Source organism: Geotrypetes seraphini, chromosome 18 (assembly GCF_902459505.1).
Source record: "Geotrypetes seraphini chromosome 18, aGeoSer1.1, whole genome shotgun sequence".
Classification (NCBI taxonomy): Eukaryota; Metazoa; Chordata; class Amphibia; order Gymnophiona; family Dermophiidae; genus Geotrypetes; species Geotrypetes seraphini.
In genome coordinates, this window is record NC_047101.1 from 18,832,957 (window position 1) to 18,845,481 (window position 12,525).

General features: G+C 39.8%; 1 protein-coding gene across 5 annotated transcripts in view; it reads right to left on the reverse strand.

Annotated features, from left to right (window-relative positions):
- The window catches only part of CNOT8 (CCR4-NOT transcription complex subunit 8), a 40,609-nt gene that overhangs the window by 27,286 nt on the left and 798 nt on the right, over window positions 1-12,525 (reverse strand). For all 5 annotated transcript variants that reach the window (XR_004537487.1, XR_004537488.1, XM_033927109.1 and 2 more), the window contains exons 2-5: window positions 8,180-8,490; window positions 4,805-4,998; window positions 2,385-2,546; window positions 1,837-1,981 (exon numbers count right to left, since the gene is read on the reverse strand). Coding sequence is in view for 3 of the 5 variants with exons in the window: in XM_033927109.1 (XP_033783000.1) it covers window positions 1,837-1,981; window positions 2,385-2,546; window positions 4,805-4,998; window positions 8,180-8,490 (812 nt within the window). In the remaining 2 variants the exon portion in view is untranslated. The remainder of the gene's footprint in view (window positions 1-1,836; window positions 1,982-2,384; window positions 2,547-4,804; window positions 4,999-8,179; window positions 8,491-12,525) is intronic.

Sequence of the window (12,525 nt, forward strand, 5' to 3'; positions counted from 1 at the left end):
TAAATACTTGATCCATCCAGTCTGCCCAGCAGTTTCACACTCATCATTTAGTAATTCATTTTACTTACTAAGTTCCTCTATAAGATGTCCTCCTCTACCCCCCTATAAGCAAGACCTGCACTCAGATGATTTGAATGTGGTATAAAATAAGCATCTGTCTTGTCATATATAGGACACAGACTATAGAAGCCTATCCTGCATCAGCCCCAGTGCTGGAGTAGCTGTTAAAGCTAATGCCAGCCCTTCCCAATCTGTCTTGCCACATAGATGAGAATTTTCAAGCACCAGCCTTGCCTCATATGAAACTTTCTTCAAATTAGTAACTTATTTTCTAACCTACTACTCTTTCTCTTCTATCTATATACTCCTTCTCCGATTACATCCTACGCTATTAAAATGTTTTATCATGCATTGGGTTGACATTGTCGTAACGTACTATGCCACACTTTGTATTATAATATGGATTTTTTTTACTGCTAGAATTGTCTATTGTTTGACTTCTTCTTGCTGTATATTGCTTTGAGTGAACTCCTTCAAAAAGGTGCTAAATATTGAGGTCTAGGTAGACAATTGTAATAGAAGATAATTTTTATATTTATCTGAGCAATCTAATTGCAACTAACAGTCCACTATACTTGTTAAAGTTTGTGAATTTTTAATACATTTGTTTTATGTTTAATCCGCTTAGATCTGGAGCGGAATAATTTTTTTTTTTAATAAATAAATAGATAAAATATGCAGAAATTCTTGAGGAGAGAGAATACTAATGCTATAGTATAGAGCTTTTGTAGTTGTATTGGTGCTGAAGAAGACTGATTCTTTATAACTGTGATACCGTTTATTCAAAAAAAACAAGATGACATGAAAACTTTTAAAATCATGAATCTTTTATAAATATTACAAACCTTTAGAACTCATCTAACTTTCCTCCCTTTTACTAAACCGCGATAACCGTTATTAGCTCAGTGAGCCGCGCTGAATGCTCCATGTTGCTCCCAGTGCTCATAGGAACTCTATAGGGATATTACCCATCTGTCTAGAATGTCTCACCTATTGCACTGGAAGTATAGGAGTCCTTTTACTAAGGCGCGCTAAATGCTAAGGAGCCCATAAAATATAATGAGCGCCTTAGCATGTGCTAAATTGGTTAGCACGCCTTAGTAAAAGGACCACATAATTTTACATGTTAAAATGAGTGAAGAAAAAAAAAAACAAAGGCGCCTACTATATACAGTGGTACTTCGGTTTACGAATGCACCGGTTTGCGAGTGTTTTGCAAGACGAGCAAAACACTCAGCAAACTTTTGTCTCGTAAACCGAGCACTGCCCAGATAAACGAGCACCCAGCAATGATGGCCCAGGGGCGAGTACCTTCCTGCAGGTGCTGCAGCAATTCCAAAGTGGTGCCTTCCTACCCTCGGAGTCCCCGTGCGGCTGCCCTCCCGCTTCGGCCAATGCCTCTGCTGTCGGTCAGCGCCTCCCGGCTCCCATCTAAGCCTGCCGCCATCCTGAATGAGCACACGCACAACTCTCCTCTCCTAAGTTAGCCGCTGCCCCGACAACACGCTCACCACGTATAAGCACGCAGGACGTCCTGCGTGCACCCGCAGGCAGGTACTCACCCCTGGGCCACCACTGCAAACTTTGGTTGTGGAACGAATCTTCTGAGTTTGCATTAAGGCCTATGGGGAACTTTGCTTTGATAAGCGAGCGTTTTGGATTACGAGCATGATCCTGGAACGGATTATGCTCGTAAACCAAAGTACCACTGTAGTTCATTCTTCTTCAACTGGAGAATTTCAGCAATAGAACCTGAAAATACTGCTAGCCACATACTTTAAGGTTTTTGCAGCTCTTCATTAGGTATTTGACATCATAGATGGATGGAAAGAAAAGGTTCAAGATATGAAAGAACTCATGTTCCTCCTCTGGCAGTCGGGAGTCTGTCAGTAGCTTCACCATGTAACCAAAGTCATATCCACTGAAAAGAGAAAAGCATATTAAAAAGCAGTGAAATAACCATCTAAGACTGGCTTTCGTATTAGGAAGGAACTTGGCATTTCAAGGAGCCAAAACATATCTGTTTAAAATAATGTAAGACTGCACCAATCAGTGTAAGGTCTTGATGAAGACTGTCTCCTTGAACAGAAACTAAAAGCTTGAAAGAGAGGTATAGTTAAAACTGATAGCCACAGTTCAAACCGTGGAGAGAGAGGTGTGGAAATTAAGACAAAACACTTTCAGTATCTACAGTTTTACGCTGTTACTTCCAGGGTTTGCATAGTATTGGTGAAAACATATTACTAATTAAAGCACATGTTTATTTAAGAAAACCAACTATTTAGAATTGTGCAAGTAACTAAGAAAAGTCAAAGCAAACCAACCTGTGGAAAGAAAGCCACTTCACGTTGTCGCAGAGAACTACCCCTGAAGTCATGAGCAGTTCTGCAAAGTGTAAGGTGTCTATACCCTCTTCTTCATGTTTCTGGAACTGCAACCCTGAGTTTGCTAGGAGGTCTATGGAATCCTGAGAGTACATATCTTCTCTGAAAATACAAGCAATTTTACATCAGCTTGTGCAAAAAGCAATAGCAAGGCACAAAGCAAGTCCACGTAACAAGACACTTTACACACTTACCCCCTCTTTTACAAAACCGCACGGCAACAGCCCTGAAGCCCTTTAAATCTCTATGAGCTTCGGGGCCATTACCGCAGCAGCCCACGCTAAACGGTTTCGTAAAAGAGGCCCTTAGAGTTGCATTAATGCTTTGAATAAATGTGTGAATTAAATATAATTTGTATTTAACCTTATATAAATTATCATCAATGACAATAAGTGGAAACACAATAAATTGTGTGTGTCTTTTTTTGGAGGGTAGTAAGGAGCGATCTTAGTAATTTTTGGCTAAGAAAGGGTATAAAACATAGGACTAAGGAGAAATTAAGTCCTTATCTACTAATTTTCTTTCTTTTAGTCCCTCCAGACCTTCACTGAAACAGATGGGTTTACGCTCCTCTGCCAGCAGGTGGAGACTGAGACACTAACTTTTGGTACAGTACAAGTGGGCTGTGCAGTCTCTATTACAATCAGTCTTACCGAATAGCCAAGCAGAAAAGAACTAGGCTGAAACAATAACATCCCAACTCCACACTCACATGGAGAAGACATGGATACTGATAACAAGAACCTTTCAGAAACATCTCACAGTTCGCCAGCTAAACCAGTCAAATTAAATGCCGCTACTCTTTCAAACTCCCTTAACAATCAACAACAATCAACTCCCGCAGCAAAAAAAACATGCCTTTCGCAAAAAACACTGAACAAAACAACAGGGTGAAGTCTGTGCTGGTCTAGAGGGACTAAAAGAAAGAAAATTAGCAAGTAATTTCTCCTTCTTTAATGTCCTTCCAGACCGGCACAGAAACGGATGGGATGTACCAAAGCAGTACCCATCATGGGTGGGACCCCCAAAGGGCCACCACAAGAACACACTCACCAAACACCACGTCCCAACGCGCCTGAATGTACACACAGAACTATCACACACAGGTATGGAGAGAAGACCAAACCACAGTTTTACAGAAGCTGCTTAACCCCGAGTGAAATGAGCTCTGAGAAATTCCGGAACAAACTTCCTTTGCAGAAGGTACGCCGAAGCGATAGCCTCCTTGAACCACCATGCAATGGTAGCATTGGAAGCACCATACCCTTACGAGGGCCTGCTAAGAGGACAAAAAGATCTGACTTACGAAACTCCTAGGTCCACTGAATATAAGAGCAAAGGACCCTACGGACATCCAACTTGCGCAACCACCTCTGCTCCAATGAGCCCTCCCAACTGCCCAAGACTGGGAGGACCACAGATGGTTGATATGAAACTGCAACAGGAGGGAACCAGCTGAAGCACGACCTGCTTCCTGGAGAATTCCAGGAAAGGTGGCCTACAAGAGAAGGCCTGCAGTTCTGAAACGCATCTCGCAAAAGTAATGGCCACCAAAAAAGCCGCCTTATGAGTAAGGTCCTTCAACGTACAGGCGTCGAGAGGCTCAAATGGAGGACGAAAGAGCACTGAGAGAACTAGATTGAGATTCCAGGCAGGAACCGACAAATGGAGGACGAACGAGCACCGAGAGAACTAGATTGAGATACCAGGCAGGAACCGACAGCTGAATTTCGCCAGGAGTAAGAGTTCTACAAACCAATGATAACAGTATTTAAAATAACTAAAACTAGTTAATCATGTTTGCTGTGTATACTTATCATAGTCTTGCAAGCCACATAAAATTCAATGATGGAACGCAATCGGCTGCCCACCCATGCCTTAGTTTACCATCTTGTCAAAGAAACTAAAGATGTTTTCTTCCAATCATATCACTCTAAACTTTCTCTCCAAATTCACTGTTTGATATCTTAAGTCCAAAAAAACTATTTAGAGTTTATATAAGATGGGAGTTTGTTATAATTAACCCCCCCTTTCTTTTTTTTTTTAAACAAAACCACGTAACAGGACAATCAGCCCATCTGGTGCTAAAAACACAGTTTTGTAAAAGGGTGGGGGAATAAGTTACATCAAAATAAGTGAAATATTACAATGTTCATAAAAATCAAGGGAGATTATTAAACATGCACAACAAAATTGTTCAAGATTTTTTAAAACCCTGGGGGAAAATACCCAAACAAAAATGAAAGAAAATAAAACAACCATTGCTCTTATAATTCGTAAGGAGAGGGAAGGTGGACAGCACCCTATGCTCTGACAGAGTATAAGCAAACAGAAACCCTGCTCTTTCATAAATTACTTACGTCAGATTGAATTTGAAGTTGAACTGCCAAGTGTTAGTCCCAGGAGGATATTCCCCCTTTTCATTCATGAAAGTTAAACCAAGTTGAATAATTTTCAAAAGGTCAACATTACAGCGCAAGAGCTGGTACTGGTAATCAATGGTGCTTCGGAATTCACCAATCGGCCTCACCACAACTCCAGGAAATTCAGTATCCTACATAATGAAAAGCAAAAAAAAAAATAATAATAATAATTTCTATTAGTGACAGAATGCAGGAATCTGAAGAACTCTCATAATAATAATACTTAAATATATTTTTCTAATGTGTTTCACTAGTAGAATTACCTAAATATGGGTCTGATTTATTAAGTACCTAACACACACATCCCCACCGCGCGTTAGCACTTTTTTATCGCCAGCCATGGCGGTAAAAGCTCCTATGCTCACAGAATTCCTAGGAGCGCTGGATCTTTTACCACCGTGGCCAGTGATTAAAAAATGCTAATGCAGCTTTATAAAAGGGGGAAGTAATTTTTTTTTAAATTTGTAGACCACTTTGATTTTTGATTCAAAGGCAGTATATCAAGTGTGTAATAAACATAAACATCACCATATTTAGACACAGCAACGGTCCAGTACCCTGTTTCCAGCAGTGGCCAATCCAGGTCACAAGTACCTGGCAAGATCCTAAAAGATTTCCCACCATCATCAGGGCCCATCACATTTAACCAGTAGTTTACTACTATTACAGCCTCCTAATACATTTTTCTCTAAAGAAAAGTGAGAAAATTTGGCCCTGAATCAACATCTCTCTCTTGTGTATATAAACAAGAGAAATACTTGAGCCAACACCAACACCATCCATTCCTAAACCAAATTTATTGCTGAGTATTTAACTTAACATTTGTGTGTTTGTTATGGCTGTGTACAAACATACACTAAATTATGCTTTCACTGCGAGTTGCCATTTGTAATAAATGTCCAAGCCCCTTTTGTTGTTTTTAATAACTAACTGCAGTACAAGGAATCTGTTTTCAATATACAGTGGAACCTCGGTTTGCAAAATACTTTAATACAGCTGCAGTAAAAAAGTAAATGATCCAATGTCCCTGCTTCCAGATTACAATGCCAGCATCTATTAGTATCTATTCTGTTTGGCATGGCTCTGAGGAAAAAAAAGTCAAATTTCATCTTATAATAACAAACTTCTATTAATAATGACAGGAGTTGCAATTCAGCACATTACTAATAATTGGAAAAATTATATGAATCTTAATTATTCATTTTGGTGGAATTCACTTTGTCATATTTTTAAAATGGAAAGAGCAATTGCTGTACAGAAAGGTAATTATAATAACTTCATAAAGATCTGGGGGCCATTAGAAAATTATTGTAATAAGTGAACATCATTTTCCTTTGTTAGGTATATATATTTATTGGGGGGTGGTTTTGGGGGAGAAATATTTATATATTTTAATATGATATGATTCATTTGAAATTTGTTTATTTATAATAATTGAGGGTGGATGGGTGGGATGGGTGGTAATTTTTATATTTTATGATTATTTGAATAAGATTTTCAAGTGTTATATGTTTGTTACGAACTGGTATAATTGTGTACACTTGTTGTTTGATTTAAAATGAATAAAGAAGTTTTAAAAAAAATAATAATTCTAACACATAATACTGGACAGTTTGTATTTTTACTCAACCAAAATACAGCATATGTAAATTCTCATATACAAGATTTATGGTTTCTGGCAGAGGTGGAAATTATTTTTAATTTTTAAAAATATATCTTAAGCATCAAGGACAATTTTCTCCTCAACACTTTTTGCTGTTTTGATACACTGCCTCTCAGTTTAGAATTAAAAAAAAAAAAAAATTAAAAATCAAATTCATTTTACTAAACTCCTCATCTCCAGCTTAGGGGTATGTCTACTAAAGTGTGTTAAGCCCTAAAGCAGGGGTGTCCAACCTGTGGCCCGAGGGCTGCATGCGGCCCCGTGAAGTATTTTGTGCGGCCCTGGTCGAGGGCGATAACAGTGTTTTCCTCTGCTGCCCCCGGGTGTTTACCGTCTTGCCGGCTCCCTCCTCTGTCCTGCTGCAGCGTTTGCGCATTTGTGCAGCCCCAGAAACATTTTTTTTGGCCAATGTGGCCCAGGGATGCCTAAAGGTTGGACACCCCTGCCCTAAAGCATGCTTAGCACATGTAAAAATGCTTACCTTAAAGCATTTTGCAATAAGTTAACTTGTTTGCAGATGTTAAGTCCGTGGTATTAATTTTGTGTATTTATTTTCTGGAGGAGATATGCAGGGCAAAAAATGGGCAAAGATGTGCTATCCAGCTGACATGCTGATTACCGAATGCTAATTGGTTAACACATCCATGATGTGGAAGCTCTTAGTACCCCTTATATGGGAGGCACTAAGTGCTCCTTTGTTCATTTTTTCAAGTTGCATGTGCTAATGCAAACCTTAGCGCACAACCTAAAAATAAAATACTAGAAGTTGCCCTATTTTCTAGGCATGCAAAAATGGACTTTGTATGCACTAAACACCTATATATTAGTACACTTTAATAAAAATACCCCCGAGTGCCTTTCCTTCCTCCTCTCCTACTACTTTATCCCATCCCATATAGCTGCAGAAAATTTTAAAAAAGCAGCAACTTTTTTAGCTTATGGAATTTCAAGAAGCATACCTTCTTTGATAACCCGAGAGTGCATGCCACAAATTTGGACCAAGCAGCTAAAAGCACCATGTATTTTCCAGCTTCACCTCTGATGATAGTGGAACTACCAAACTAATAAGACTCCCTGAGTAAAGTGCTCTTCCTGGAACACATCATGGAAACAGGGACAAGAAATAAGCTGGGTAGCCCAGGACAAAACTTTTGAACATCAAAACCAACAACTAAAAGTTAATTTGGCTTCTATTAACTAATGTAGTTGATACAACAGTGAAATTAAATCAGTTTTTATAGTCTCCCTCATCAGATTGGTTTTTGCTTATTTTTTTAATTAACATTCTCCTCTTATTTTGCTTTGACTATCTCCCCCTTTTACAAATCCACGCAGGAGGTTTTTAGCGCTGGCCGGCACACTAAATGCTCTGAGCTGCTCCGACGCTCATAGGAACTCTATGACTGTCGGAGCACTGCAGAGCATTCAGCACATTGCTAGCGCTAAAACCTCTTTTGTGATTTTGTAAAAGGGGGGATATGGATTTTTTTTCTTCTTCTCCCTTATTTTTGCTTTTTTAATTTTTGGCATCCAGGTGACCTGACTTGGGATTTTTCCTGGTTACCTATGTGATTCCAACAGAGCTGGATAGCTAACCAAAATAATTAACACAACCATGTTTCAACCTACACCTGTAAGCTACTAGTTACCATTGCTATATAGCTGTAACTGCGAACAAGTTCTCGGATTTTCCTCATCTCTTCCTCCAGATTAATAGCCCAGACTTCACAAATAACCTGGCTGTTGTCCACCACGGCTGCTGGCATATTGGCAGAACTGAAGGCAAGCTCCTGGTGTGATAATGCTGGATTGAAAGAAGGCAAAACTACCACAGGTGAAGGCAACGGTACCCAGTGATCAAACACCTGGGGTGAAGGTGGCAGGCTGCAAGAATTGTACAATTGCTGCTGTGGTAAAAATGGCTGGAAACAAGTATCGTGGACCCGATTTTGAAATTGCACTACAAGAGAAAGAAAAATATGCGATGTTCAGGCTTGCTGTTAAGATTAGATTCTTATACATAGCACATGTTCTAATGTCCCAATATCCAAGTTTGTTAAGATTGCCAAATGAAAAGAACTCAAAATTAATGATGTAATTTTGCAAACCAGTTTTCAAGCCAAAGCCGTTTTACAGATCTGATATACCACTCACACTGGATTTTGGCATTCTATATAGTAATCGCGCATGGATTTTTCTCTATAAATTAATGTTCTGCTCTAATTTCATCATTTACACTTCTTTCATTTAAACTTGTATGGTCAGAATCAATAGTGAAAACTATCTCCAGTTCTGCAGCGTGACATTTTCTAATAGCAGCCTTCTATGGTTCATAGACATAATCGCGGAAGACAAAGGCGCGTGCCAACAACTGAGCGCAAGACGGAGGCGCACGCCGAAGAAAATTACTGTTTTTAGGGGCTCCGACGGGGGGTTTTGTTGGGGAGCCCCCCCACTTTACTTAATACAGATCGCGGCGGCGTTGTGGGGGGTTGTAACCCCCCACATTTTACTGGAAACTTAACTTTTTCCCTAAAAACAGGGAAAAAGTGAAGTTTTCAGTAAAATGTGGGGGGTTACAACCCCCCAAACCCCCCACAACGCCCCCACAATGCGGCGCGATCTGTATTAAGTAAAGTGGGGGGGTTTCCCCCCCACGCCCCCCGTCGGAGCCCCTAAAAACAGTAATTTTCTTCGGCGCACGCCTCCACGCTGCGCTCAATTGTCTGCGCGCGCCTTTGTCCCGGCGCGCTTTTGACCTGACACCGCCTTCTATTTGTGCATGTGTTTGAGGCTTTAAGGGATATTTAAAACATGTTTTCTCGAAAGGTTAAAGCAGAACAAATTTAATTCAAGAGAGGATATATTCATTTTGAACTAAAACACGGGTATTATGAAGACATACTACCCAGCAACACTAAGGGCCTCTTCTATCAAACTGCACTAGCAGTTTTTAGCGGAGAGCCGCGCTACAAACTGCTAACGCAGTTTGATAGAAGAGGCCCTAAATTGTATTTTTTTGAAAGGAAAAAAATAAATCCTTACACCAGAAATATCAGCTGGTAACCACATTTTAGTTTTTAAAACTTACTTTGTTTTGTCTTTAAATAAAACGGCCATGACAGTAAATGGGATAGACTTGATATACCACTTTTTCTGTGTGGAGATTACGATCAAAGAAGTTTACATATTTTAGACAGATACTTATTTTGTACCTGGGGCAATGAAGTATTAAGTGACTTGCCCAGAATCACAAGGAGCTGCCGTGGTAATCAAACTCAACCTCAGGATGCTGAGGCAGCTGCTCTAACTACTAGGCCATTCCTCTACTCCATAGCAGAAGTCATATACCACAGAGCCTATTAGATGAGGCATTCTGGGGTCCCTTTTACTAGGCTGGTGGTAATTACTGCATTTTAAAGCCAGTACAGGTTTTAACAAATCCTAGGAGCTTAACACAAGTAGGAGCAGTCTCTTGACACGGCTATTTGTAAAAACTAGCATAGGATCAGTGCCAGTTGATGTTATGGCTGCCAATGGCATGGCTACAATTAACATCACTTCAAAAGGATATGGAACGATATCCCCCCCAATGGTAGTACTGCAGAACTACTTCTAGGGGGTAAAGATGGCCATTTCCAAATTCCCAGCAGACACAGTAGAAACAGAGGTCTGCTCCCATCTCATGCTGCTAGACTACCAGGGAACCTCTGGTTGGATCCTAGGGTGAAAGGTCAGCTATCCCATGGGAAAGGGTTATCTTTGCAGGGAGGGGAAAATGTCCTGAGGGATCAGATGTACTTAGTGAAATGCCAATGTGGAAAAGAAAGAGTGTGGAACCATTCATTACTACTGATTTTTTTTTAACTGAAGCCTAAAATTCCATGCCCAAGCAGGTAGTATGGGTGCTCCTACACTGTCTACTGAGATATGGAAAGCAGGCTCATGCGGTAACTTATCTGTGCTCTGCATTAAAAGCAAAATAGTTGCTAGGCATGCCCCCCTGCATTTTCTGCATCTTACCTTTTCCAGTAAATGTAGGCTAAGTTCAAAAAAATGTATCACACTTTAGTATGTAATATGTAAACTGCTTTGATTGTACCACAGAAAGGCAGTATATCATGAATTTAACAATAAGAACTAAAACTGTAGACTGGCACACGGGTATTAAATCACTCTACGAGAGTCTTGCAAAAGTGAAGGAAACAAATCCAAACCCACGATCATTTTCATCTCCTTGGTTCATAGAAGCCTCAAGAGCAAATAAAAGGAAAGCAGAAAAAACATGGTGCAGAATGCAAAGCACAGAGGACAAATCCACCTGGAAAAAGCTCCTCATAGACTACAAATCAGCGACACAGAAGACAAAAAAAGGCCCATTTCTCCAAACTAATATCAAAGAACCCGAACAGATCAAAGGCCATCTTCACACTAACAAAAAACTCTGTTAGCCTCACAAGGAAATAATCAGTCTCCACAAACTTGGACAGTGAAACTCTCCACTTTCTTCCATGAAAAAATAATATAACATACTGGCGCTAGCATCGGTTCATTGGCTGCCTATCAAGAAGCGCTGTATCTTCAAAGCCCTAGTGCTAGCATTCAAAAACTTCAAGAAATTGGTACTAGACTATGATTCCCAAACTACCAATCTTATAACCCAAGCAGACTGCTAAGATCCTAAAAGAATGACAACTGTTCCTACCACTTGGACACACCCTCTAAACAGAATCAGCCCGCATGAACGCCTACTTGTACTTCATGCCCAAACTATAGAACTTCATCCTCCCATCCAGAAGAGAGCTGGATGACTTGTGGAACTTTAGGAAGGCCATGAAAACCTTCCTCTTCACAAACACATGAAAAGACCAAGCCTATATGATCTCAGATAAACTCACCATGAAAAGACCAAGCCCAAACGATCTCAGATAAATCATCAACTACGCCATAGCGCCAAGTTCCTCAGGAAAGCATGTTTAATTAATCAGAAATATCTCAGAGGTTTATATCTACTATAGTGTATCTCAGATCAGATCAGATCAGATCAGTGTATCTCAGATATCATATCTACTATAGCATGTATAGTTAAATAATTGTATCTCAGCTGTTTAATTCTACTTTAGCATGCATACCTAGTGTATCTCAGATGTTCTCTATTTACTATAACTTAGTCAATGTAACACTAGCTTTCCAAACATGTCCTGTACCAGTTCTGGGCTCTTTTGGGAGGACAGGCTGAATGAGTGAATGAATTAATGAATAAATAAATGAAAGGTCCCTTTGTGTACTAGTAAAAATATACTGGGGAAAACTAATTGCAGATCACCATAAATATAAAGCAAACCAAAGAAAATGCATAATTTCTGTTAATATTTTGCATGAGAAAATTATTGTTTAGCTAAATGTGGGAAATCCATCACTTATCCCCCGGAATGAGAGCAAAAAATGGATCTATTCACCTGATCTGCTCAGAATTTCCTAGCAACCTGAATCAGCTATTGTCGGGACCAAGGCTTAGTGAAAAGCTAGGCAGAACTGTGAAAAGAAATCCCGGTTACAGCATCATGGTTTTTTTCTTGCTAAAATAGTCTTTATGACTCCATTCAGATGGGCTCCTTCCCTAAGCTTTGTAGAATTCCAGAGCCGCACAGATAACCAAATATATATATCAGATATTAAGGTAAGTATAGTGCATTTTGATATACTGCCTTTCTGTGATATGACCAAACCAACCGACATACTATATTCAATAGCGCTCCTAAGAACATAAGAATTCCCATACTGTGTCAGACCAAAGGTCCATCAAACCCAGTATCATGTTTCCAACAGTGGCCAACCCAGGTCCCAAGTACCTAGATAGATCAACTCCAGACATGTTTAACTCCGCCCTACCCAGGCCACCTCCTAACATTTAGAAAACAGAAAACTTTGTCCAAGACAGACCAGGATTCCTCCGACTCCTCCACTGTTATCATTCTGTGTCTTTCAAGAAGAA